The following is a 25,651-nucleotide window of genomic DNA, read 5'->3' on the forward strand; positions in this document are numbered from 1 at the left end:
GTGTGCTCAGTCCATCTGAAGCTTAAACAATGATCTCTGGTTCAGCTACTTTTCTGTGTACAAGTTGGGGGTGAGAGGAAACTTTCCAGTCCATAGAGTATGAAGGAAAGTCCATAAAATCCATACTCTGAATACTTTAACAGAAGTGGGGGCCAAAAGGACTTTTTTTCCCTTCCATCTAATGACTTTGAGATTATAGCAACTTCCTGAATGCTGGCATTTAAACTGCTGGAATAACTGGTTCACAGAATTACAGAAAAATTAAGATGCTTGCTTACCAAGATACACATTTTATAGTTAGAACAACATTTTAATGCTGTTAATAAGTTAATAAAGAACCTAATCACTTTAGTTCTTCAAGCTCAGCTACTTGTTTGGCAGCTCCCTGCTGCAGTATGAGCAATAGTTTACCTCTCAGCTGGGGAAAACTGGGGAAGAGGTTAGTTGTGAGGGGAAATATGTGAATGGAAAACCTACATGAGTCAGTTGTTAGAGCCAGGGAAACCAACTAAAAATGCACAGTGATGAATGGCAAAACGCAAGAATCTGCTCTTCCAACCCTATTTATACCTTAACAGTGACTTTGCTTATTAAAGCAATTAATATGCCTGTTGTGAACTGCTTTATCCAATGGAAGAGAAGAAAAGCCACCTAAAAGAAGTAGTGAGGAAAGATTACAGAAGCTACCAAGACAACTGTGCTTAAGGTTGCAATGTGATGCTGAATCATACCCCATGGTCATAACCATAAAGCAAGCTTCTGTTATCTTGCTCTTCGAAAAGGAGAAGTTACTTTTCTTTTTGTAAACATAAGTTAATCTACACCAAGTTAAGAGTTGTTATGAAGAGCAGCTGTCATAAGCAGCTAGCCTTTTTGCCTGATATATTTCTATTGTATTTGTTGCAAGGTAGCAATTTTTCTTCTTCTAACATTCTTATTGTGTGTTCTATCAGGAACATAATGACAGATACATGATGACAACAACTCTGTTCAGTCTCATACTTTTGAGTTCTAACTTCAAAATTTTCATTTGGATTCATGAAGCCCTTGAGAAATGCATACATTGATTGCTAGATAGCACAAGTTGTTTCTAAGAATATTGTGGGCTTTCATATTTCAAACCAGCAACCTCTTGGCTGTTTATCAGCACCACTATAGAAATAGGAAGAATGAACAACTGAGTACAGTTTACCTTCAAACTTCATTTAGCTTCAGTTGTAGTTATCACCTCACCCATCTGCACTCTTCCTTTGGGAGAAGGGTGATGTTCCACCTGCAGAACTTTTATTACACCGACAAAACTTTCCAGCTGCAATCAGGCCCAAGCTGAAACCTCATGGCAGTTATCACACACTGCCCTTCACCCTCTTATTTTAACAACTGTCTCTTCATTTCTTTGAGAGGGCTGAAAAGTGCACAGCTTTCTGCCTGCCCTTTGCAGTCACCTAGCTCATGGCATTGCTGCTGTCTCCCATCAAGAGATTAATCAGACAGAGAGAGTCAAGTCTTTTATTTCACAAAGCTCTAGCCAAACACACACGAAGAATATTTTTGCTGGTAACTAAGGATACAACTTCAGACAGCCTTCATTCAGCAGGGCTTCCCAAAGTGAGTTGGGAAGTATTCAGTAAAATCAGCTGATCAATTAATCAATTAATTATTTTATTGTTACTCACATTATTTCTGCTCCATATTTTGATAACTACCCAAATTATTGACACATCTCAACATTCTAGTTTTATAAACAACCAGCATACATCAACATACACAGGGTTAATTTCACAATACTGACAAGTTTCCTTCCCACTTTAAATCAGGAAAATTGACAAAAGACATCAAAGTCTTTAGCACACCTTATTAGAAATATACACATATACAGTATGTTTACATATGCATCTAGATAAATACTAAAAAATAACCTCAAAAACTGTATGCATGTTATTAACTAAATGGTAGAGTGATTAATCTTTCCCCCTTCCTTCTGTGATCATTTTCCATGTCCTCCTGCTACTTGCTGTTTTAAGAATTGTCTTGGTGATGAAGGAAGAAAAAGGATTGTGTCTAAGGGGAGGTGGCTGGAGAATGGGATGAAACAGAGCTACATCTGGAGCTAAAGGGCAGCACAGAACAAGGCCAGGCAGTTTAAGGCCACCAAGAAATGCCAAACCCACCTTGGTGCCTCTCAGGTGGGATACCAGCAATAGTTCAGGACAGGACTGGAATGGCCTTGAGGGGAAGCTGCATGAGGATCAGCTGAGGTCACTTGGACTGCTCAGCCTGGAAAAGAGGAGACTGAGGGAAGACCTCATTGCAGTTACAACTTCCTCCAGGAGGGGAAGAGGAGGGGCAGGCACCGATCTCTTCTCTCTGGTGTCCAGTTGGACCTGAGTGAGCGGCCTGAAGTTGTATCACAGGAGTTTAGGTTGGATATTAGAAAAAGTTCTCCATCCAGACAGTGGTTGGGTACTAGAATGGGCTCCTCAGGGACATGGTTGCAGCATCAAGCCTGTCAGAGTTCAAGAGGAAATTGGACAATGCTCCCAGGCACACAGTTTGACTCTTGGGGCTGTCTTCTGTGGGACCAGGAGTTTGACTTTATGATCCTTGCAGGTCCCTTCCATATTCAGTAATTGTGTGGCAGAAAATAGCAGCTCCTGGGAGGCCTTGGGCAGAGCTATGCCTGGACAAGATGCACTAAGCAGCGCCTGACAAAGGAAGGTGTGCTCCACTCCAGGCCCTCCAGCAACTGCCCTGCACTTGTCTTGCCTGCCCAAGGGCTCCCTTAACAGAGAGATTCCCGAGTTCACCAAAGAGGTATCATGGAAATCTCATTAGAAAAAACACCCCAAATTAAATCAGGGTCTGGCATCCCAGCACTCTCCTGGATCACTCACTCTGAGGAGGATCAGTACAGTCACAGCCCTCACCTCATGCTGTTACTGCTTGACTAGAAGGTCTCCACACATTTCCCACAGAAAACAATTCCCTTCATAGCACAGACAGTGCTTTCTCTGCCTTCTGCAGCTATTTTCTCTTCCAGCCAAGAGTTCAAGTAGGCAAGATGACACCTGGGCAGGGTATTTGAAGTGCTGTAAATGTTTAGCAACAGATCAGCCAAGGTGCCGTGTCGGTTGTGCACATGAGATCCTGACCACTTTTAAGAGAGACTGTCAGGAGGCAGGCAGTTACAACTCTGTTTTTTTTGATCTTACTTCCAGCCAAGGTTTTACTCCAATGACTTAGACAGCTGGATCAAGATAGAATAACCTTCATTCAAGGTCAGGTTGAACAGGGCTCAGAGCAACCTTAGCTTGTTGAAGATGTCCCTGCCCATTGCAGGAGGAGTTGATCTAGATCCCTTCCAACCAAAACCATTCTATGATCTAGGTATGAGATAAACATCAGAACTTGAACTGTAAATATGTGAACCTAGCTTGAAAGGTCCACACATACTTTCTGCTTAAAGCACTATCCCTGTAAAGGAAATCCTAGTGATAAGTAATGATTTTATTCCTATTCATTATTATCTTCCATAATTTTCCCTTATCTGTTCAAACCATAAGTTTAAAATACTGCAGTAATTGAGAATAACAGGAAAACTTAAATTATTTATTATATTAGATAAGCGGCTAGATAAAATATAGCAGGAAATGGACAGCACAAGCAATTTTTCAGTGCCATAGAGACCATCCTTCTGGTAAGCTAAGAGACTTGGGAAAGTAAATCTTGGAAATTCATCTTGACATGCTACAATAATTGGATATTAAAAGCACTGACCATAAACTCATTATTTTATGCAATTACTGTGCATTATTCTTTGACAATAAGTCTGCAGTGGTCTGCAATAAACACCAAAACTCAGAAGCAACCCTATTTAAGACTAATTTTATTTCAATTGTCAAGTAATGGAATCTACTTTAGTGAAAATACTTTTCTCTTTTCAAAGGAACCTTAAATTCAATTAAGAGCTCCTATAAAGACTCAAAGCATTTCCCATTTACAATGGGCCTCTAGTCATGGAAAATTTCAATCTGAAGTATAATTATTTCTTATAAAACTTAAGCAAGGTTTCTCCTATGACATTGTATTTTCTATCACACCCCTTTAATTAGAGGCACCTTACTAGACTTGTATATCATCATCCTGAACTATGTCACCCATTTTCATCTCCCACAGGCATGGTCTGGTTTATGCAATAACCTGTGACTATGAATATCTAGATGCTAAAACACTCTTTTCCTTATCTTGTCAGTACATCCAGAAAACCCATCTCTCTTCCACAACTGATATGACAAGACCAAGAACTTTTGTTAGACATGTCATTTGACTGTCATTTCCCATAGAATGGCAAAAAAAGAGGGATCTAGGCATTGTTCATATCTAATCTTTCTTCCTGCAAAGGCACAGTGTTGCATTGCTGCTTGATCTCTGTCTTGTCAAACAGTGAGTAAGAAACCAGTGATGTCACACTGTAAAAAAGTAAAAAGGTCCCAATGTACATTCAGTATCAGGTAAAGACTCTAACACTATATTACATTTAAATTGCTTAGTGAGAGCACTCTCACTGAAAGGGATGGGCCCCAAGCTATACATGTAACACTGCAACACATCCATAGTGTATTTCATCAGTGTCACTGCCATGGCATGCAGTGTGGCCTGAATAATTACTCAAGGAGTAATCTGGGTAACTGCAGCACAATAAGGGTCAGAAAAAGTTAAATCCATGGAGTACACCCAGTCCCACAGCATGTCCATAGAAGGTTAACTCTAGAAAACTCAAACCCAATTACAGCCTTACTGCAAAAGCAGCAGTTTCTAGCAATGTTTAGTTCCAAACTTTCCATCTCCCATGGGTTAACTCTGGAAGGGAATGATTTGGGTTTCCTATGCAAAGTGACATTGAGAGATTACTTTGGATACTGATCACCAGGCTGCTCTAGATGATTAAGCCACATTGACATAAGAGGAATGGGATAATAGTCAAAAAACACTATTTGGTGTTCCATGTGAAACATAATAAAAATCAAACATATATTGGTGTCAAGTAGCTATATTGATTATCTTCAACTGTCACACTTGGGGATGCTTTCAGAGAAAAAAGAAACCATGAATTTTCTTATTTCAGAGAAAATGCACACTGTCAATTCAGAAGAGCCCATTTTTCAATAGGTCAGGGGAACTCTTGAGATCTTGAAGCTGACCACTTCCTTGTTAAACACCACAGTTAAAATCAACTGCAGATAAACTATTTCCTTTCACATGCTTTCCATTTTACACGAGCATAATTACAAATGGGTAGCTAGAATCCAGTTAGTGTAGACTACATCCCAGCTGCTACTTTTAGAATCAGAGTCTTAGCATGTATTGAGGTGACAGCACTACACTTTAAGCCATTTGAAGCAAGCAGAATGATCTTCTCTTATGTGTTGATATTTTTCCACGCTGTCTCTACTTGTTTTCAGCAGAAAGCCTTGAAGCACAGGATTGCTTCTCAAGTGATCTATTGAAATATTCAAGTAGTTTTATAATCACTTTTGCAGCTATTTCTTTAGGGTTTACTGTCACTATCAAAGTTTGATGACTATGAAGAAATACTCTTAAGAGAATGGTTGCATCTGTGTTCTGCTCTGAACTAGCACTGATCCCATTCATCTGGTAGAGAGTGCCAAAGTCCAACTGGACTTAGAGTGAACTGTTTAAGCTGTTCAAACACCAGTACTGAAAAACCTCAATGCCTTTCCTCTCTGTGAAAGAGAACTGTTTCTTGACAGATAATATGTGCACACTTCAGGAAACATTTAGGGCAGTTTGCAACCTTTCAAGTGGTATGACACTAAAGCTAATTTTCTAAAGCAGACTATTTCTGCTGGTTCACATGAGTGACAAAATCAGTTTTGCATTTTACGGCATGACTCAAACCTTAGAAGGGACGTAACTCTTACTTTTCAGTGTTTTGCTCTAGAAAATACTTACATTTCCAAGGTCGATAATGAAACAATCTCCTTTGTTGAAGCTGGTCCAAGCCAAGGGGACTTCTGTGGCTCTCACAACTCTCCGACCCTTGATATGCAGCAGCCTCTGGGCACTCAAATCATTAGTAACAACATGATTAAATCCAGAGGCAACACCCCCTGCCTGAATAAAACAAAACAAAGCAGTCAGCTTTATTTCAGCTTAATTTCTGCAAAGTTACTTTTTTTTTTTCGCTACAGCTGAGGAGCTGGGTGGAAAAAAAAATTTATGTAGTGAGAAGCAAGGCAAAGTAATGTACCATTTAAGAGTGCTGAACACAGACATCACTGCTGCTGGACTCCCAGGTGTGAACCTTTAGCCAAGGGAGCAGATGTCACCCTCCTTCCAAGGGTTTTCAGATACACAGCAAAAGTGAAAACACAGAATTTACAGCACCCTCCAGCCTCCTTCAGAGGATGAAGTAATACTGAACCCTATCGTTAGGACAAAAGTCAAGGACTGAGGAAAATCAGAGAAATACACAGCTCCTTTTGAAGTTTTTCAAACTTGAATCTCAGAGGTCCAGGTGGTTTTAGTCCCTGGTTACATGTAGATTGGACAGATAATTCCACAGCAGCTCTGTAATTTTATGAAAGAAATATTTGAAATTTGAGTCAACCCAGCAAGGAGTACTAAACTAGGGGAAGTGAGAGCAAACTGTTGATTTACAATCTGAGTGTAAACATAAGCATAATCTTGTAAACTGGCATCCTCCACTCCTCTGGGAGACCCAGACCTTGTATTGGAACAGAGAGTGGCTCTTGAAATTACAAAAAAAAAAAAAAATTAAATGTAAAATTTTGGGTGTGTCACTGCCAACATCACTTATGCAGGGTTAGAAGCTTAGTTGTGTAGACAGAGAAGTTACAAACCTTCATAAGGCGGGGAGAAAGGCTCAATGAGCCATGGGTCCCAGTGCTTCTACTATGGAGATATTCTCTGAAGATACGTTACTATATTCTTTAAAAAAATCCCACAGATGTTGCAAAAGAAAGTTACTTTTCAATTACTCAGCTTCTGAAAGTGACACAAGAACACGGACACTACAGCTTTCCAAAAGCTAAATTTTTTTCAAAATAATTGGGAGATTGTTTTATCTAATTCAGAAAGAAACTGCAAAAGCATAATTTTTAGATTCAAGTGAAGTTCTGGTCTTTTCCACTCTATTCATGTTTCTAATCACTTGAGCACACTGGGTTCTGCATTTGAACAAAAATATTTGTTCTGCAAGACAAATTATTTCAGTGAGATTTAACACCTCACAGACACAGAGAGTCCCTACTGTGGGCTCTCTTAGACACACAAGTATGAAATTCCAGGACAGCTTTATTTTGGGGGAAAAAAAATAGGAAAGGTTTTCATATATCAGAAGAGGCACTGACAAACAAGCTGCTGCTTTCTGTACAAACACTGGACTTCTACAGTTTAAGATGGGTGGTTCAGCTCTAAACCCACAAAGCACTAATAAACTATTTTTAAAATCTCCATTTAGAAAGAAAAACATTTGATCTTTATGTAGGGAAAAATGTTGCATACAGTTTCAGAATGTATTTTGACAGACTCTTTACCTTGTATTTAATTCCTCCTTTGAAGTAACCCACAAACTCAGTAGACTCATATCCTTGAATTTCTCTACTCTGCACAGGCTTTCCTCCTAGATAGTCATCCATTTGAACAGCAAAGATAGCTGCAGCTGTGCTTTCATCCTGGGTGCATTCTTTCCCTGAAAGAAGGGGAAATATGTCACTAAAACATTAATATAATTTTGGATTCTGTTGGAGAAATTATTTCTGCAACAACTGCACTCTGCCTTCAGCAGGTTGTATAACCCATATTTATGTGTAAACAAAGCACTGAATCACAACCTTGTTCACCACCAAATAACATGATCATCCAGATAATTTCTTGACTACTTGTAGAACTGCATTCATAAGGGAAAAAAAAGAGTGGAAAATAGTGAAGTTCATCTTCTCTTAGAATCTTCAAACAAAAATAAAATTAAACTGAGTTTAGCATGGTAAGTGTCAGCTGTAATGATTTTTGGGCTTTTAGCTGAAGTTCAAAGAAAGAAAGAGCATGTGACAGGACTGTCTGGATAGTAAAACATATATTTATTCTAGGAACAACTCACCAATCCATAAAGCCAAAATATTTCAAAAGCAGTACTCTTGACACTATAATGCAAGCAAGTTATTTTGCCTGGTACAGCTGGGAGAAAGAAAAGCAGCTTTGGGGCTCAGGTATTTGCTTCATGAGGTCACACTTTGTTTTGTACCTTACAGAGAGTAGCCTATTCCCAAGGCTGTGGCATCTTGACCTAATGTGCTGATGCCTGTACATGCCAAAACCAGGCTATATATTAAACCAAAGATTTTAATGTGTGCCCAAACATTTTGGATGAACATTTTCAGCAGTTTTTATTGTTTCAAGAAAAGCACAAATAGAATCAAGTCTAAAAGAACAGGCTTCTCAGTAACTACAGAAGGAAAAGGAAAGGGGAGGTCTTTCATTTGATTCCCAGTCACTCCATGACAGAACTTGCTATGTTCCAATATGCATTCTCAGAACTGGGTACCACCTTAAAGTTGGTGGTAAAGTTTTGGAGGTTTTAGGGGTGTTTTTTGTTCTTTTTCTAAAATCATATCCATTAAGACTAGATCTTTCTAAATTACTATTTGCAATGACATAACAGGGTTCAGGGTTAAATAAAAATTATTTTTGAACAGTCAGAGATAAGAACTACTATCAGACTTCTTCTCATAGCTGTTATGCAATAATATACTTGGCAAAATTCCATTAAAAAAAAAAAATCAAATGAGCATCAGTCCAAGCATAAGTTACTCAAGCTTGTATGAAAATGAGATTTACCTTACAGTCTAAAGCACAAATACCTATAAATAAGCCAGAGCATAAAAAGATAAAGAAATATTTTTTACCAAACAGATCCTGGTTCACACTGACAGATCTTATGACTTCTTCTCTTGGACAAGGGTTAAAAAACAGTTAAAAACGCCATGCATGATTTTATTAAAGATAGTAAGTGGGGTATAGCCAATCTCACTCACACAAGTATTTTCATACTGGCACAGTGCATGTTGTTTCCATTAAGGATAGTTTCAAGTCCAGACAGGTCCCTTAAGATTACTACAGCTACTAAGGCATCCCTCAAGTGCCAATAGAGACAACTGAGTCAGAATGTCTGAGTAACATTCAGAGTGGATACAGCTGCAGCAAAACAGATCCACATTGATTGCTTGGCCATGCCATCAATGTTGATACACCCAGGTTAACTTGCACAGAAATCATCCAACCTCAACAGCATCTCGGTGCACGTGAGATACTTGGTAAAACAGTGACTTTCCCATTGGAAGCTTCAGTATGGCAGAACAACTGTAGGTTCACTTTACCCCACTGATGCCAGTGAAGATTGATGACAGCTAAAGACTGTCAGCACATTGAGGTCACAGACCATCCTCCTATGGTCTAGACCTTCTTTTAACCCCTTGAGTGTACCTAAACAAGGAATTCGGAGGATCTTTGCCACTATGTAATAGGAAAATTTGATGTTGGGGGTCTTTTTTTGCTGGTTAGAATCTGTGTACATTCACAGCCACCGTACATGGCTGCCACAATCACATACCACAGATGGCAAGCAGGAGTAGGACTGCGTCACCAAACAAGGCCTTTGTAAGTACCTAAGACCAAAGTCTGCACTGTTTCCCTCATCACAAGAATTCTTTCTTTGCATCCCAAAGTCTGAGTGATAGTGACTGCTGCAGCTGTCCAGAGACACTTACAGGAAGTCTTCAGAAAGACCCTATTGTGATCTTCCTGGCCCACAGATTTGCTTACAAGGGAAAAATTTGGTGTACATAACAGCAGTGTGAATCAGTTAAAAATACCAACATGATTCTATGGTTTTTGCCCTGAGTGTGACTGGCCTCCCAATGCACCTTATTTGAAGTCCTGGTCTCCTGTTGCTATTAAGTGTGCAACAGTGTTTGAGATTATTCCACCCTGCTGCTGAAGCATCTCGCAAGCAGGGAGGGATATGCCAGCACTGAGCCTCCCTGCTGCCACCTTGCCAGCTGCACAACAGTGGGTGCTCAGATCACCTGAAGCCATTTAGACTATCTAGATAGCACCACATCAGCACAACATGTGCATCAATATGTACAACTCAAGCTCTTCAGCCACCAGCAATGAGGTTTTAATTGCTGCAAATGTCAGTCACTGTTCTACCTTCCCTTCCCAAGAGCTGCAAACAGCCCTTACTTCACTCTCTGTGATGTGTCTACTAGACCTTCACTAATACACAAGTAGTTCCAGCTTCATTAACAAAGGTCTATACAGCCAAACCCTGCTACTAATTAGCAGCACTGCTGACAGAAAAGCCTCTGCCAGAAATTCATTCACGCTGCCATCTCTGATTATACCCTTACCAGACACAGACACTAAGATGCTTGCCAGCTGGAAAACTCCGAAGACATGCAAAATTCAATGCTCAAACATTTATGCAGAAACAATCGAAGCTTTATCTGCAATTATTTTTCAATGCAAGCAAAAGTACAATGAGAACCGCAGCAACTCAAGCACGTTAATGTTAATACACCTATCTTTAGGTGCATTCATTGAGATTGCCTACAAACACAAACTTGTTGAAACAAGAAAAAGGTAGTAAGTTTCAGGCAGCTAAACAGCAGTCACTGTGGCAGGATGACTCTGTCGCCAGATGGGGAAGTCACATGAAACCTCCAGGAGATGAGGAAGTCTGGTAGAACACAACTTTGATGCAAAGTGGGCTAGTCAAGGTGGAAGGCAAAAGACTGGTTCCAATCCCAGTAGTCTGTCAGACTGATATTAACGAGATTTTAAAGAAAATCTGGTGTCTTTGCACTTGCTGTCTGTACCATCAGAAAGCAAAATTAATCTAGCTGAAAAAGGCACACCCAGACAATGACACCACAGGGAGATGGCCAAGAGGACATTTTCATCCAGATGAAATAAAGGCAAGAACACTACTCATGTGAGTGAAGGCATGATTTCACTCCAGAACCTCTGTCGGGTGCAGCCAAGATTTGACTTTAACCCTTCAGTACTTTTCCAAACTATCACCACAAAGCGAGCAAGCTTTCACCTTTCTGCCGTACCCCACCGTCCCATCACTCTGTCCCTCAGCATCGGAGGAGATGACGCTTGGCACCACCCCGATCCTTGGTGGCAGCCCCACTTCTGCCTCGAGTACCCCTGTTGGTAGCCTGGCAGCTTACAGAGAAGGGCGGGAAGGCCGTGCCCCGGATGCCCCGGAGCCCTCCGGCCCCGGGCGGGCACCGCGGGCTCCCCTCGCTCCTACCGAGCCAGTAGTGCAGGCGGTAGGCGACGCCGTCCGCGCGGCGCTCCGTGCGCAGCACCAGGTACGCGTCCCCAACGAAGAAGTCGCCGTGGCGGCTCGGGGGCACCGGCACCAGCTCCAGCCGCTCGACACGCCACACCTGCAGCCCGCTCTGCTGCCCGGCCTCGGCGAACGCCGGCGGGTACCGCTCGGGAGCCATGGCTGGAGTGGAGGAGCGGCGGAGGCTCCGCACCGCCCGTTTATAGCGCCGGGCGGGCGGGGCGGGGCCGGCCTGGGCGGCTGCGGAGGGATGCTCCTGTCCCACCCCTTCCAGCGGCGCCCGGGGCCGGCTCAGCTGCCTTTAGTTACTGGTTTTTAACACGCCCGCAAAACAAACTCACTCGAAATCTCTTTTGTGTGTGTGCCCAGCGCCGTAGCAAGGGTGTCATAAAAAAAAATCAGCCACCCTCACTGAAAACAGAGAACATTTCTCTGTCCTAAAACAATAAGAGAAAACCACAGCAAAGACAAAAAGAAAAGTACAAGTGGGGTAATCCAGTGTCTGCGGATGTTGTAGCATTGTGCTGTTTGCTTCTATAATTATCACATCTGCCTTGTATGAACTGCTCATAACGAATACAAAGAGTTTCTATAGCTTGCACTTGCGGAGGAGAACTTTTTCATCCCCGGCTGGAATGGCAGAGCACAGCTCTCATACACCCAGTAATCTCATTTCTTTTGTTCAATAGGAATCTTTCAGGGGGTGAGGGGTGGGGGTGGGGGGGGAATCTTTCTTCTGGGATTCCAGATGAAGCCCAGAATTTATATAAATTTATCTTTCTCAGAAAATTTAAAAGAGTTCTGCGGGTGTTTTTCCAAAACTGTGCAGCAGCTCAAAAGGTTTTAAACCCACTTCCTACTTGTCTGTTTCCTTTATAAATGCCTAGTATATCAACATGACAATTGCAGTTTTCATTGCAATATGAAAATTATAGCAAGTCACTGTTTTCCATCTAATATTGATAGACAGATCAGTCTGGGTACAATATAAGCAGATGCAGTGCAAGCTGTCAGTACATCAAAAGATACATTTCAGAAAGGGTTTTGTTTAGCTTCATTATCTTATCCACCTGGATGAGTTTCGAAGCTCTTAATTTCCCCACTGGGTTGCTTTATCAAGTTAATACAAGAAGAGTGCAAGTATCCACCTGCAGGCAGTACAGGGGTCCCTCAGCAAGTGGGAGAGGCAGTGCTAAATGCAACAAAGCAGCTGGAGAGCATCTTTGCTGGGAAAAAAAAAAAAAAAAGTTTAGAAAAGAACACCATAACTAAGAATTTTGTGTAACTATCTTCATATCTTCTCTTTATATTGCCTTGAGAAAAAGAGTATCTTACATTGTGTGTACCCACTATCATCTCCCATTTTGGTGGGCACTCTGTCATCAGTTTGCCAGAGGTGCACAGGCACCCTCAGCTTTATCCTCACTGTTTAAAAAAGCAAACTCTGTGCTCTGTTTTCTCTAATGTCCAGCTGAACGTGGTGCAGCTCGCCTTCGCAAGTTCACAGCCAAGCATTTTATCCCTCATTCTGCCAGGGCTGCAATAAGTCTGCTTGATAACAAATGAAACACCTTTCTCAAGATGCTCATCATGTGAGGAAGAAAAAAAAGAAAAATTGAAGAGTAGCCAAAAATTCCAGCAGTTCTAGTTTCAATATGGTATTGAAAATCCCATTCAAAAGTTATTTCAATATGGTGTTTATGGTATTAATAATCACATTTAAAATTGATTTCTTAAATTTGTCCTCACATTTATGCCAGTTCTTCTGTTCACTTTTACTCACTTAATTACACTAAGCAGTTTTTCTAATTGTATGACTTTTTGCATTGTTTTACATTAGTTTGCTTTAGTCAGCAAGGGTAGAACTTACCACATACTCTATAATTGCATGGGTTTGCTATTTCTTCTGAAGTTGTCCAGGTGAACTCGCTTTGCAATTGTGCTGTTTTGCCCACACAGGAGCTCAAACCAGCCCAGTGTTATGCAGTTTCATGTCCCCTTGTTCTACTGTTCTACTTGTCTTGCCAAGATAAAATTGTTCATGCACAGATTGCACAGAATAGGTTGGTTACATTTATATCTCCTTATTACAACTTTAAATTTTAAATCTCCAGACTAAATAATGCTCTAAGCAGAATGCCTCTTGCTGGCATGAGATGCATGCTGTTTCTTTAGCGTTGTCTGTGGCACTACTCAGACACAAAGGATGTTAGTACTGACAGCAGAGTTTTCTCATGCCTGAGTTTGTCTTACTAGGATTATGTAATCACTTACTGGCTGCTGGTAAAGAAAAACTTGGATAGAAGTTTGTATCATAAGTGCCAGGATACTTGTTCGTATTCTTCATTGTTAATTTTTGACTGTTTGCAAATCTTGCTTTTGCTATCTCACTTCTAATGAAAGTTGTACTGTCTTCTGTTGTAATCCATCCTTTTTTTTGTAGCAAAAGTAAGAATTAGCATTGTTAATATGACAGATTTTCATAAATTTTTAAATAATCAAGAACTTTATCACACGGTTAATGAAAAGTGAAATTTTGGAGTAATTTTGGAGTATCTCAAAAGTTGCACATTCAGAAAGAATATTTTCAATTACTTTGTATGTGCTTTTGAATGTCCTTTGACATAGCAATTGAAGTGGCGAGGACCAAAAATAACATTGTTTTTGTGACTCAGAAGACTTTGGTATAATAGTAATTACTATGCTCATTAGAAATTGCACTGTAATGGAATTTTAGACTACCTTAATATTTTAAATAACATTTTTCTAATTTACTGAAGATTGTATCTTGCTGATAAAATATGGCTTTCTGAGAAGGATGGCAAAGGCCTAGCACTGTTTTAGCTTTGTAGTAGCAAAGAGAAATAATTTTGTGTCACACCTTTTCCTTGGGGGGAAGTCCAGATGTAGCAGTTGGCTTCTGTCATGGGCCATGAATACAGTTATGGGGTAAAGATGCAGCTTTCTGTCTGCTCAACTGCACTGTTTGAGGTATGGCCATCTTTAAATGCCTGTCTTTTTTCAAGTCCTGATAGATCACACAGGAGTGTTAGATGTCTGTGCTTCTCATCTAGTCCTTGAAAAAGCAGATTCAAATATATTGAATTTAAAGCTTTAGTATGACTCAGAGAATTCAAGGATTTAAGAAAAAAATTTACTATTTAATTTTGCTCACTTATTTCCTAAGTATTTTGTTATATTGAATGAGGGATCTTTTCCCCTCAAAGCACTGTTGTCATATATTGCATATATGCAGAGCATGTGTGCATATACCAGAATACCAGCATGCAATGTCCTGAGTTCTGGTTTTTACCCTAGTCAGGGGAAAGGTTCAAAAAAACACAAGGTGGTGTTTCCAGGTGACATCCACGAGGAACCCAGAAGGGCTCCCAGAAGGTAAGCCCCAGCATCTTTCCCAGCAGGAATAACTTTCAGTTTATACAAAGTCTAAGATTTAAGTTCTTCTACAAAGTCTGACTTACAGTTAGTTCCATGAGCCAACAATGGAAGGAGTGAAAAGGAATGAAAGGGGAGAGAATATTTTGAAATGTCTCATGTGTTTCCTTCTACAAAGCATTTCTTCCTCATCACAATTGGCAAATGCCCTCCTGACCTTTATAACCCTACCTAAACAAGAGGATTACAGATGTTTGGTTTTGCCTCTAGTTTCACATGACAAAGTTTGCTGTACGTGGAGTATGTGTCAAAAGCACACTCGTCCAAACAGTCACAGAAGTCAACTTCTGTTCTCATCTGTTCTCTTCCTGAATTACAAATCAATAGTTATCTCACATTTACCCTAAATACAGTAAGTCAGTTCAAAAATCTAAGCTAAATTCTTATTCCAAAATTCATCTAAAAAATTATGCTGACTGATAATGTAAGAGCTGAAGGAGAATTTGACTGTACACCTTTAAAAGTCGTGTTATCAAAACAAGCTGTAGAATTATGTTACCACTTGATAATTCTCTCAATTATCTCATCATCCTTCCATCCTGTGTGGTAACTCAGCTTCAACTGGGGAGAACATGCTGAAGAAACACTGAAAGCTAACATTCCTCCTTATTGGCAAGGTTTGAGTTATGAGGCTGCCAGGTGAGAGATATGAAAAACCTGGCATAAAGGAATGAAGTCCTCCTTTACCTTCAAGACAGGAATCTAGTTTTAATCCTTCAAGTCCAAAGCAAATAAAGGGCCTTAGTGTGTGGCTTTGAGGCATGTATTTAAGGCATAGAGAGGGCAGGATCACAGCTACATCATGTGCACCACTTGGCTCCTACATGCTTAGTGAGAGCAAAGAAGTGAATGAGGGATTCTTCAGTGGCACCCACCACTCTCACTTAAACAGGCAAGGACATTACATGCCCAGCAGCTGAGAAGCTCTGACTCTCCAAATTCATCATTCAGCAATGGGACTAAGTAGGGCATGTAAAGAAAGCGATCTGAGTGTTGGCTTAGGTCAGAGAATCTAGGCAAACATTCTTGTCATGGGGATAGTGAGAAGTGAAGTGCTAATTATTAAGTATGTTACAGCTTCCTGAATTTTTCCTATTTCTTCTTCCCTTGAAATATTCAATGAGCAGCACAAATGTTTAATCAAGAAATTCAGATCTTATGCTCACCTTAAGCCACAGTATTATAGCATTATATATTATATTTCAAGAAGTCAGAGAGAGGGAATTGAAGCACTCTTTCAAAAATCACCTATCTTCCGAAAGACAGAAGGTCTCCTTTATGTTCCTGTGACATGTGACATCACATTTAATGTGATGATCATGAGATTAGATAAGATTTAGAAAAATATATTCTCAGGCTCATAATTTTACCCATTTTGACTATCTAGATAATGTTGCCATGATTCCCATCAATGATTAAGCATCCTGTGCACATTACATGCTCATTTGGTCTACCAAAGGAATAAATCATGCTGTTCTCTATGGGGCCCAGTAACTTTCCCAAGATCATGCCACTGGTCGTTTTCTTTCTTATATTTAGATATAGTAGTCTCAAGTTCCATGGGGAAAATATCCAGCCCTTTTCAAAAAGTTCAAATTTTAGTGAATCAGTGTATGTTTATTTAAACTAGAAAAATGAAAAGGCCATTCTTTATTGAGAAATATTCAGAAGTACTGATCAGAAGGTATTAGTCAGAAATGTAATTAAAACAAGGCTATTTTATATCAGGTGATACCTTTGATTATTGCTACAAAGCCTCTTTCAGACATCTTTATCCATTTCCACAGTATTGATGGGACTCATGTGCACACAGCTTTGTGAAAACATAATGCAAAAGATAGATGGGAAATTAAAACCAAACTAACTCCACAAAGTGAGCAAGCTTTCACTTTTCTGCCATACCCCACTGTCCCACCACTTAGTCCCTCAGCATCAGAGGAGATGATGTTTGGCACCACCCTGATCCTTGGTGGCAGTCCCACTTCTGCCTCCACCTCAAGTACCCACCCCTCTTGGAAGCCTCACACCCTCAGTCTTACTGTGGTTATGCCTCAGATTTATTTTTTTTTTTTTTAAGCACAGGTGTACTGTTATACTTTCATTAATTAAAGTGGTTTTAAACTCTCCAAGGATAACACATTTGAGAATTATGAACTTTGTTACTGTGTGTCAGCATTTATGTATTAGCCAAGCTGCCAACACAACACCAAGATCACTAATAAAAGTCCTGTCACAGCATTTTAGAGTTAATATTCTCAGCACTGCTTCAGTTTCAACAGGGCAGCAGAGTTTTCCTGATCAGCCCTCCCCAACTAAATGAGTAGTTTATTGGGATCAACCCATTGAATCTAACAGATCTGAAAGCAAAGTTCTCTGAAGAACAAAGGCTTCCATACATCTGTTTCTACATCAGAGGCACTAGGTTTATAAAATTAACTTCTTCCTTTTCTCTGAGGTATTGAAAGTATACTAATTTCCCCAAAAGCTGCTGAACATTTGCAATCCTGCTGAAGGCAGCTTCTAAAATAATTATCTCATGGTAGCCCATGTTCAAGATGGGATCTTGATACTGCTCAAGAGGTCTACAGAAAGATCTATTTTAAATCAAATTCCTGTTTCAAGTGTCTGAGACATACTTACTGGAAAAGGAACTAATCTCTGTTTTCTGATTAGCACTATACCAAGAAAGCAAGGAGGTGCCTTGATATTAAATGTTGAGCTGCCAACACAACATTTATTTTGAAGTTGCTTTCATAAGTGTAAGTGACAAGAAAAGGCATGGAGGAATATATTGTTAGGCTTTTTTCCCACTCATCGGGAACAAGAGAGAAAGTCTGAAGAACACACATTTCCTATCAACTGAAATCTGATTAGTAAATCATACATGTCCCTCAGCCTCAGTGCAAATGCAAAAGTTAATCTTATAGGAATCAATACACTTTCTTAGTGCCTTGTTTTCAGGAGCCTATTATCCTAGAGAAGTCATGTCCTCAGGGACACAGTGCATTATCTTTGCATTATCTGTTCTCCTGATTCCTCTTCCTATTTAATTGTCCACTGACAAAGGGTAGATACTAAACAAAATAAAAGAGGGTAAAATGCATAACCGATTTGAAACAGTGAAATGTTACACATTCTCAATCCTACCTAGTATTAGGCATAACTCCCAGAATAAATTAATTTTCTCACTAAAAACAGACTTAAAACCTAATGTCTCTGATATTCATCATCATCCCCTTATTTCCTTCATGTTAATAATATATGAGAGAGCGGAATGTTAATGGTAATGACTCAAAACAATTGGCCATTTGCAAAAGCCACGAGTGCTCTGCTGACCTGGGGCAAAGAAACACCTGAATGCAGAGGGGGTGCACCTCCACCACTGGGGCTACAAGCTGGGGTTTGAGCCAGATAAAGGAAGTTGCCAACAACAAGCACATCCTGCATGGTGAGATAGTGCTTTTTATCATGCCAATGTTCTCTTAGATAATTGGCTCAGAAAACTCTCTGGGGAAGTAGGGCACATTCACACATAGGCCACAATTCACTCAACTATGCTGATGAGAGGCAGCTGTAATGTCTTAGAAGGGGCTATAAACCATACAAGACCCCCAGAGTGCCCCATGATCCACAGTGTTACATCATAAAAACTCCTAATTTCTCCTTTGTAAAACTCCTCACCCCAAGAGGAGGTACCTAGGCATTCCCACCAAATCTGACAGTATGTTAACCCATTCAGCTGTGTTTTGTGGGCTTTCCCCAGCCCCAGTGGATCAGGACTGCTGCCATCACTCATCAAAATTGCAAACAAATCTTGCTGCTAGACCTACCTATATATCTTTCTACTCTTATCCTTTCTCTCTTTTCCCTTATATATTGTCTTAAGTGTTATTTTTATGTTTTTTTTATTATTATAGATAATAACCAAAATATATATACATACTACATAGTACTTTCCATTGCAACCAAATTGTTCTAAAATAAACCCTACAGATATAAATATTTATGAACATTGGTCATTCAGTGTCATTTCACTCTAATACACCCCAAGGGATCTATTATCAAGTTCCTGGCTTGCCCTCCCCTTCTGGGGCAGGTTATAACAAATACTGTATATATATGTGCTCCCAAACACATCTGCAGCATTCACTACTTCCAGAATAAAATTGTTGAACAGATACCAAGCAGCCTTTAGCTTTTCTTCCAGATCAGTAGTTTAGGTCTTTTCCCTGGGTCTTCAGTTTATCTTGCTAACTTAAATCCCATCACACCCCCTCTGTGCAATGACCTGAAGTCTCTGACGTTTTCCTGTCCATGTTTCCAAGCCTTCTTGACTAGACCTGCTAGAAGCCAAACATAAATGTAATCTGTATCCCAACCATTCCCCCTTCCTATATGACTTCTGAGAGTACATTTCACAAATTTCTATTTCTAAAAATAAAATCCTAAACAGTACCAAAAAGAATGGTTGATGCCCAGTCCTATAAGACCTACAATGTTCTGAAACTGTGATATACTGTGTGATGCTAGGAAAAAAAGAAACCAAAACAAACAAAATAAGCAAACATAAATCCCCCAATCCCCATCACAATAAAGTCAATAAATAAGTTTATAAACTTTGGGTTCTTTTTTGTTCAACAACATTGCAACAGAAGACTATGTGCATGGACAGTGTGCTTGAAATTGCAGATATGGAAGACACTTAAGGCTTTGTCCTTCCTGGATTTAAGAGAAGTATTTTACTTGGCCAATCCAAGGTAGCCAACATGACACACTCACACAGCTCCTGCATGGTAGGGTTCCCATTGTGCATAGGCCATGCCAGCCAGCTTTTGAAGGCATAATCAGAGGAACCTAATCAGAAGGATGGGTGCATATTTTAACATTTATTCCAGTACAGACATTTATATCCCTTTTCCTTCCTTGCCTTTTCCACAAGGTCAGAACATTTCCTCTGTTTGGAACAGAAAAATCTCTTTGTTATCCTTTGATTTTCTCTGTTTATAGTTATTTTCAATAGTAACATTTTGTTATTTACTTTCAAAACTACATAACAGTCAACAAGAGCAATTATGCTCACAGGAAAAACACACAGGAATACACCTTTTTATGACTCCCCTGTTTTGACATTCCACTGGCTGTCAGGTGATTGCTGTTTTCCTATCTATCTCTTGAGATGCATATTCAAGAAATAACCATCACTGCTTGACTACCATTTTCTTCAAATAAGCAAGTAAGAAGCAAGTGAAAATAACCTGTTTATGAAGTAAAAACTGACAGGCAGAGTCAGTTTAATATGTTATTACAGATAAGTTTAATTTTCCAAAGCATAATTTTAGTACAACCTGCATGACAGACACTTCCTTGATTTACTTTTTGCAGCTAAGAAAAGGCCTCTGTGGAGGAAAAGCAGTGCTCCAATGTTATAAAGCTTGATGTTTTAAGCAGTTGTAGAATAGAGTTTCTGTGTTTCACACACTGTCTATTGGTTTGTAACTTGAGGAAATCCCAGGGTACTAAAACTAAACTGACTCTTTATGAAAATCGCTATGTACTGGCAGCCTGCAACCACAGCTGCCTTTCCAGCTATGCACATCCCACTGCCTTTTCCAAAGCCCTCTCCTCACGACTCCACAGCTCCCTCTTCTTTTCCCAGTCTCATCCCTGCTCGTTGTAATTCACCATTGTGTGCACAAAATTCAGCCAGAACAGTCTCAGGACTTCCTGAGCTGTTACAGCAGTTGGTGTCAAAGGAAAAGAGGGCATTATTCTTATCTAAGTGAAAGAAGGAATCCCATAATATTTTTCATTTGGCTTCACTCCTTTATTTAGCATTGCACAGGTGTCTACATGTCTTTTGGGATGAAGTTAGTGCCTTGTTAAGGACAGTCCCTTATTTAAAACAATATCTTTCTTCCTTACATGAACTAAATATCGCAGTGTTACCTAACTGCAGTTGTGTTAGTAAGGTAATAATAAAATTACACAACTGCTATCAGCACAACATGATAAGGTATAATTGCTCAAAGCAATACTCAATGGAGCAGAGAAGTATCTAGCAGAATTTTTTTTCCATTTTTCCAGTATATTAATTTTAATTACAGTCAATACAAGATTTATTTTATTGCAAACCAACCTGCTACTTTTACTATCTTTTGTAAATCAAGTCTCAGAAAGATTTTAATAAGTAATTATTTAAATGTAAGATTTTTAGTACACTGTTAAGTTGATTATTTCACATCTTTTTATGATTTTGTTCCACAGGAAAGGCATAAAGTTTGGTATTTCAAAGGCTCAGTGTGACAAAGATATGAACACTTTCAACAGTACTTAAAATTTGATGACCACCTGAATAGTCTGTGTGTGTGTGCGCTAACATTTTCAAATGCATGGGTTTGTCATGCATTTGTAAGAACCCAGAACAAAAAGAATATCCCCCTGTCTGCCCTGGAGTGCTCTGACTCCCAAGAAAACACTAACTTTGACCCTCATTCATAGAGAAAACTTCCAAAACCTCAAAGTAAACTAGAAACCACAAAAGTGTGAAATAGATTATAGAAATTGTAGAGAGTAGTATAGTATGTCACATAGGTGAGAAAATTAGGTTTTAAGATTTTTAGTATGTTATAAATGAGTTCAAGATAGAAGATATAGGGTATTATCTCGAGTTCCTTTCTTCTCTCCTTCCTCTTTCTTCTTTGGTTTAAGTAGTATCTTGTAATTGGGTAGAAAAATCTGCATTGTGGGTCTTTAGGGGTCAGTTATTAAGTTAGAAAAGAAAATAATTTAAGTGTCACTTCTTAACTGGCTAGTTTAGTTTTTGATTAGACTTAAAAATAAGAACCTTAGTTAAAAGGTTAATTAAACTTTAGTTAAAAGTTAAAAAGAACCTTGCAGCATGAAGTTGTTAGCCATTTTTGTGCTGTTTTCACACATGCAAGGTCTGGAGAGAGACAGTGTGATGTGTGCCATAGGGTGCCATAGGGTGCCATAGCTGTCAGCAGTATTTACAGTATATTTTCACCCCCACAATGAGCATGCAAAAGTAAAAAGAATGAATAGATTTTGCCTGTATCTCTAACTGCTGAGGCATGAGAAAATCCCTTTTGCCAGTCCTTGATACAAAAACCACACTCCGCTTCTTCTGAAGTTTGAGTTTTGTAAAGAGTGTCAGAGGAGATGGAAATCAGCCTGAATAGCAAGCATGTCTGCAGGGCAGTCTCAGGCCCCTTTGGACTCTGAATTTGAGTATGTAACAGGAGAACAAGCTGATGCTAATCTGAGGCCAACATGAAGAGCTGTCAGAGCACTCTGCTTGGGTGCTGCATTTCTTCCACATGTACCTATAAAACAGAGCAATGATGCAGAGACACAGCAGAATGCACTCCTGCTGGGCTCTGCTGGATGCTGCTGCCATGCACCAAGCCAACATTGCAGTGCAATCAGAACTGCTCTCTGGAGTCTCTCAATCTCCTTGTTGTAAAGCAACATCATCAGCATTTTCAGATCAAGCCACTGCACTGTATTGGTAAGCCTGGGAGGGTAATGGGGGCTTCTGTCTGCACAGCTGGGTAACAGCACTGCAGCTGCCTTTCACAACAGCTACAGCTTAGTGTCACACCCCTGTAGGAATTTGGAAGCAAGGTATCTGTCCTGCCAGTAGCAGTAATGCTCTTAAAGCTGCTTTCTTGCAAGGATGTGCTGTGTGAATAAAAGAAAACTTTATATTTCTTCACAGTGTTCTTAACAGGAATAGTTTGATTTGTCTTACTTATATCACATATGGTAAAGGTATTTGGCATAAACAAAGAAGGTAAACAAAACAAGCCAGCATTTTTAAAAAACTTTCACTTTATATTCTTAGGATGTTTCTTACTGTATATTTGGGAATGCAGAGACTTCCTATAGGTACCTTTGTTTCCTTAGTAACCTTTGTACCCCAGGGTCTCCAGCAGTTGCACTCTCCTCACTGCAGAGCAGATCTGTTTTTTTCCTGACTCTTCTAAGTGAAAGAGTAAAGCTGCCTAAGCCAGGAAATGAGTGTCTGTAACATGTCCGTGTGTCTCTCTCCACTGCAGACTAGCGCAAGGGGCTACCTCCATCTTGTTGGTCATGATGAAGACACCCACATTTTTAAAGAAGAGGTGTCATGCACAGAGGTTAAAGACAAGTTCATTCTTCTTTTCCTCAGGAGCACTAGAAATGCATTCACATGTGTTCACATGATCTATTATGATCAAATTTACTTTCAGGACTTTGTCTGAAATTGACTTTTCCCTCAGGCTTTTGGGGCAATTAATTTACCTGCTCTGTGCCCTCTTTTCTCCATCTGTCAAAAGACCAAGTCAAAATCACTCCTTTGAAGGACTTCCATGTGTGTCATTAGATACTGTCACTCCTATCACTATGGGGGGGACCAGCTAAAACTTCATCATAATCCATGGTTAGTACAGATACAATATTATTATTTTATGATTATGTCTACTGAGCACTAACAAGAGCTCCAGATCATAACAACCTCTGAATTTTAATTTGTCCCAAGCTTTTCATTTGCCATGCACAGTGAAATCACCTTTTACTGGGCTGGGTATGTGTGGCATTCAGGAAATGAGTAATTTACAAGCAGACTGGGGACTTTATCCTTTCCAGATTGAAAATTGGGGAAGTGCAAATTTCAAACAATGTCTGGAGATTCATTGAAATTGACAGGAAGCTCTCTTGAACAAAAAATATGCACTTTTTTATTGTCAATATCTTGCACAAATTTTATTTTCAAGTGCTGCATCTGGGAAATCCTGGAGAAATGCCAACCTCCACAAAAGTGCACACAGGGCCAGAAGATCTTCACATAAAGGATTCTTACTAGTGTCCCTAGCTTTCCACAGTGGTATATAGTTCACTGTCTTTGGAAAAGACAAAATGATCCAATATGAAATTTTCTATGCTAAATCACTTCCTGGGGTGTATTTACCATGCAGCTTTATAGACAGTTTAAGTCTAGAGATTTGTGTCCAAGTATGGCTCTGGATATATCTCCAAAGCCCTCAGCAATGCAGACTATGACTAAAAAGTGTTTCCCCCTGTTGCACACAACACCCACACACACTGCTTAGAAAAGGAATTGAAACTACCTGACTGTGTGGAGCTTTCATCAGTCCATTCCTGGTAATCAGAGTCAAGAGGAAAGCAGATGTGTCTATTGAAGGAAGAGGGAATTGAATGAGGGTTTATTTTGGCACAGCCTGCTGATCCCCAGCTCCTGGGTGCAAAGGACAGGCAGTTTCCAAAGCTCATGATGGCACTCAGCATCTGTAGTTACCAGGAGTCTGATGGGCTGTGCCCTTTCATTTATCGCCAGATAATTGAGGGGCTGATTATAGAAAAGAATTAGTGAGTTGGATGTGCTGGTAAGTAATTTTTAGCAATAGTGGAGGGAATTAGGGAGGAATTTTTTAAGTAGAAAGATATAATAATTTTGATTTCCATGCTATTTCAGAAACTGGGGCCTAAGGGAAAGAGGTCAAATACTCACTAATATACCAGACAAAGTACATTTAGTGTATTTCTGCTCCGTGCTGGTATTTGCAGTTATATATATGTTATTTTCCCCTCAATGCTCTATTTGTTAATCTTCAGTGATGTAAACTGGAGCTGTTTTATAAGCATTCTGGTTTGGAGAGCTCTACATTTAAGAGTTTGGTGTGTATATAAAAAAAATAAAAACACCCATCCAGCATCTGCTTATTCTGAAATAGTCTGTGTCTTTGAATAATCTAATATGGACATCTTGATTCCTAAAAGTGAATTATCACATGCAATACTGTGTAATTTTCTGCTAAAGGTTGAAATAAGAAAATTTTCTACAACAGACTATCTTTTCAAGTACATTAAAGCTCTGAACAAGAGCTAGAGAAAGAATCACACTCTTGGAAAGCTAGAGGCAACGAATGGTCCATGTCCCTAGACCTCCAATACAGTGACATTTCCCTTAGGATATGCCAGATATCCTCTCAAGACTGGGTATTAAAAATATATTCAAAATATTCAAAATATTTGAATGTATTTTGTATATTCAAAATATTCTGATTTAAAATATACTTGGTAGCAGTTGTGGGTCCCACTTCCTTTCATGAGGCTTGTATGTAAGAAATCTCCTGCCAGAGTGCTTTCAACCACCTGTCAGTGATTCAAGTTCAGGATCTGAAAATATCAACCAAACAGTATTTATAAGCTATAGGAAAAACTGTCTGGATTCTAGGATTTGAAAAGCTATGCTAATTGTTAATCAGCTAGGATCTAGAGAAAGGCGCACTCATACATATATAGCAAACATTATAAACAAAAAATATTCTGTCCTTGGCCTTGCTGTGAACACAGCCTTGCCTTTGCCTTTGTCTACAAAGAAAGCAGTGTTTTATGCTACATGGTATGTATGTGTGTGTGCTTTAATTTATGTGTAGTTAATTATTTTCAAAGAAGCTGTCCTTATAGGAGGTGAAGCTATAGAAACACTATAGAGGGCAGGCACCCCATTCTGGACCATCCACCACAGTAGGAATGCAGGTATGGACTATTGTATCTACAATGAGTACAGCAGACATTGGACTTGAATCAGTTGCCTGGGAATGACCCCCATTACAAGGCTGAAATTGCAGTCTTATCAGAAAAATCAACATTAACAAGCAGTTTTCAGCTAGTAATGCTGCTTGTATCAGGTGTCCCTGAATCTAAGTGTCTTTACCTGAGTGAACTAGAGTACTTTCTGTGATTTGAGTCTATTATTTACAACTT

The 25,651-nt window shown here is 39.6% G+C and overlaps 1 protein-coding gene across 1 annotated transcript in view; it reads right to left on the minus strand.

The window, feature by feature from the left end:
• SCIN (scinderin) overlaps positions 1-11,584 on the minus strand; it is a 46,288-nt gene extending 34,704 nt beyond the window's left edge. The window contains exons 1-3 of the mRNA XM_021538334.3: positions 11,366-11,584; positions 7,581-7,735; positions 5,974-6,135 (exon numbers count right to left, since the gene is read on the minus strand). Coding sequence (XP_021394009.2) covers positions 5,974-6,135; positions 7,581-7,735; positions 11,366-11,564 — 516 coding nt within the window. The 5' untranslated portion in view covers positions 11,565-11,584. The remainder of the gene's footprint in view (positions 1-5,973; positions 6,136-7,580; positions 7,736-11,365) is intronic.
• Between the last annotated feature and the right edge of the window lie 14,067 nt (positions 11,585-25,651).

The sequence above is a fragment of the Lonchura striata genome, chromosome 1, assembly GCF_046129695.1.
Source record: "Lonchura striata isolate bLonStr1 chromosome 1, bLonStr1.mat, whole genome shotgun sequence".
NCBI classification, from domain to species: Eukaryota; Metazoa; Chordata; class Aves; order Passeriformes; family Estrildidae; genus Lonchura; species Lonchura striata.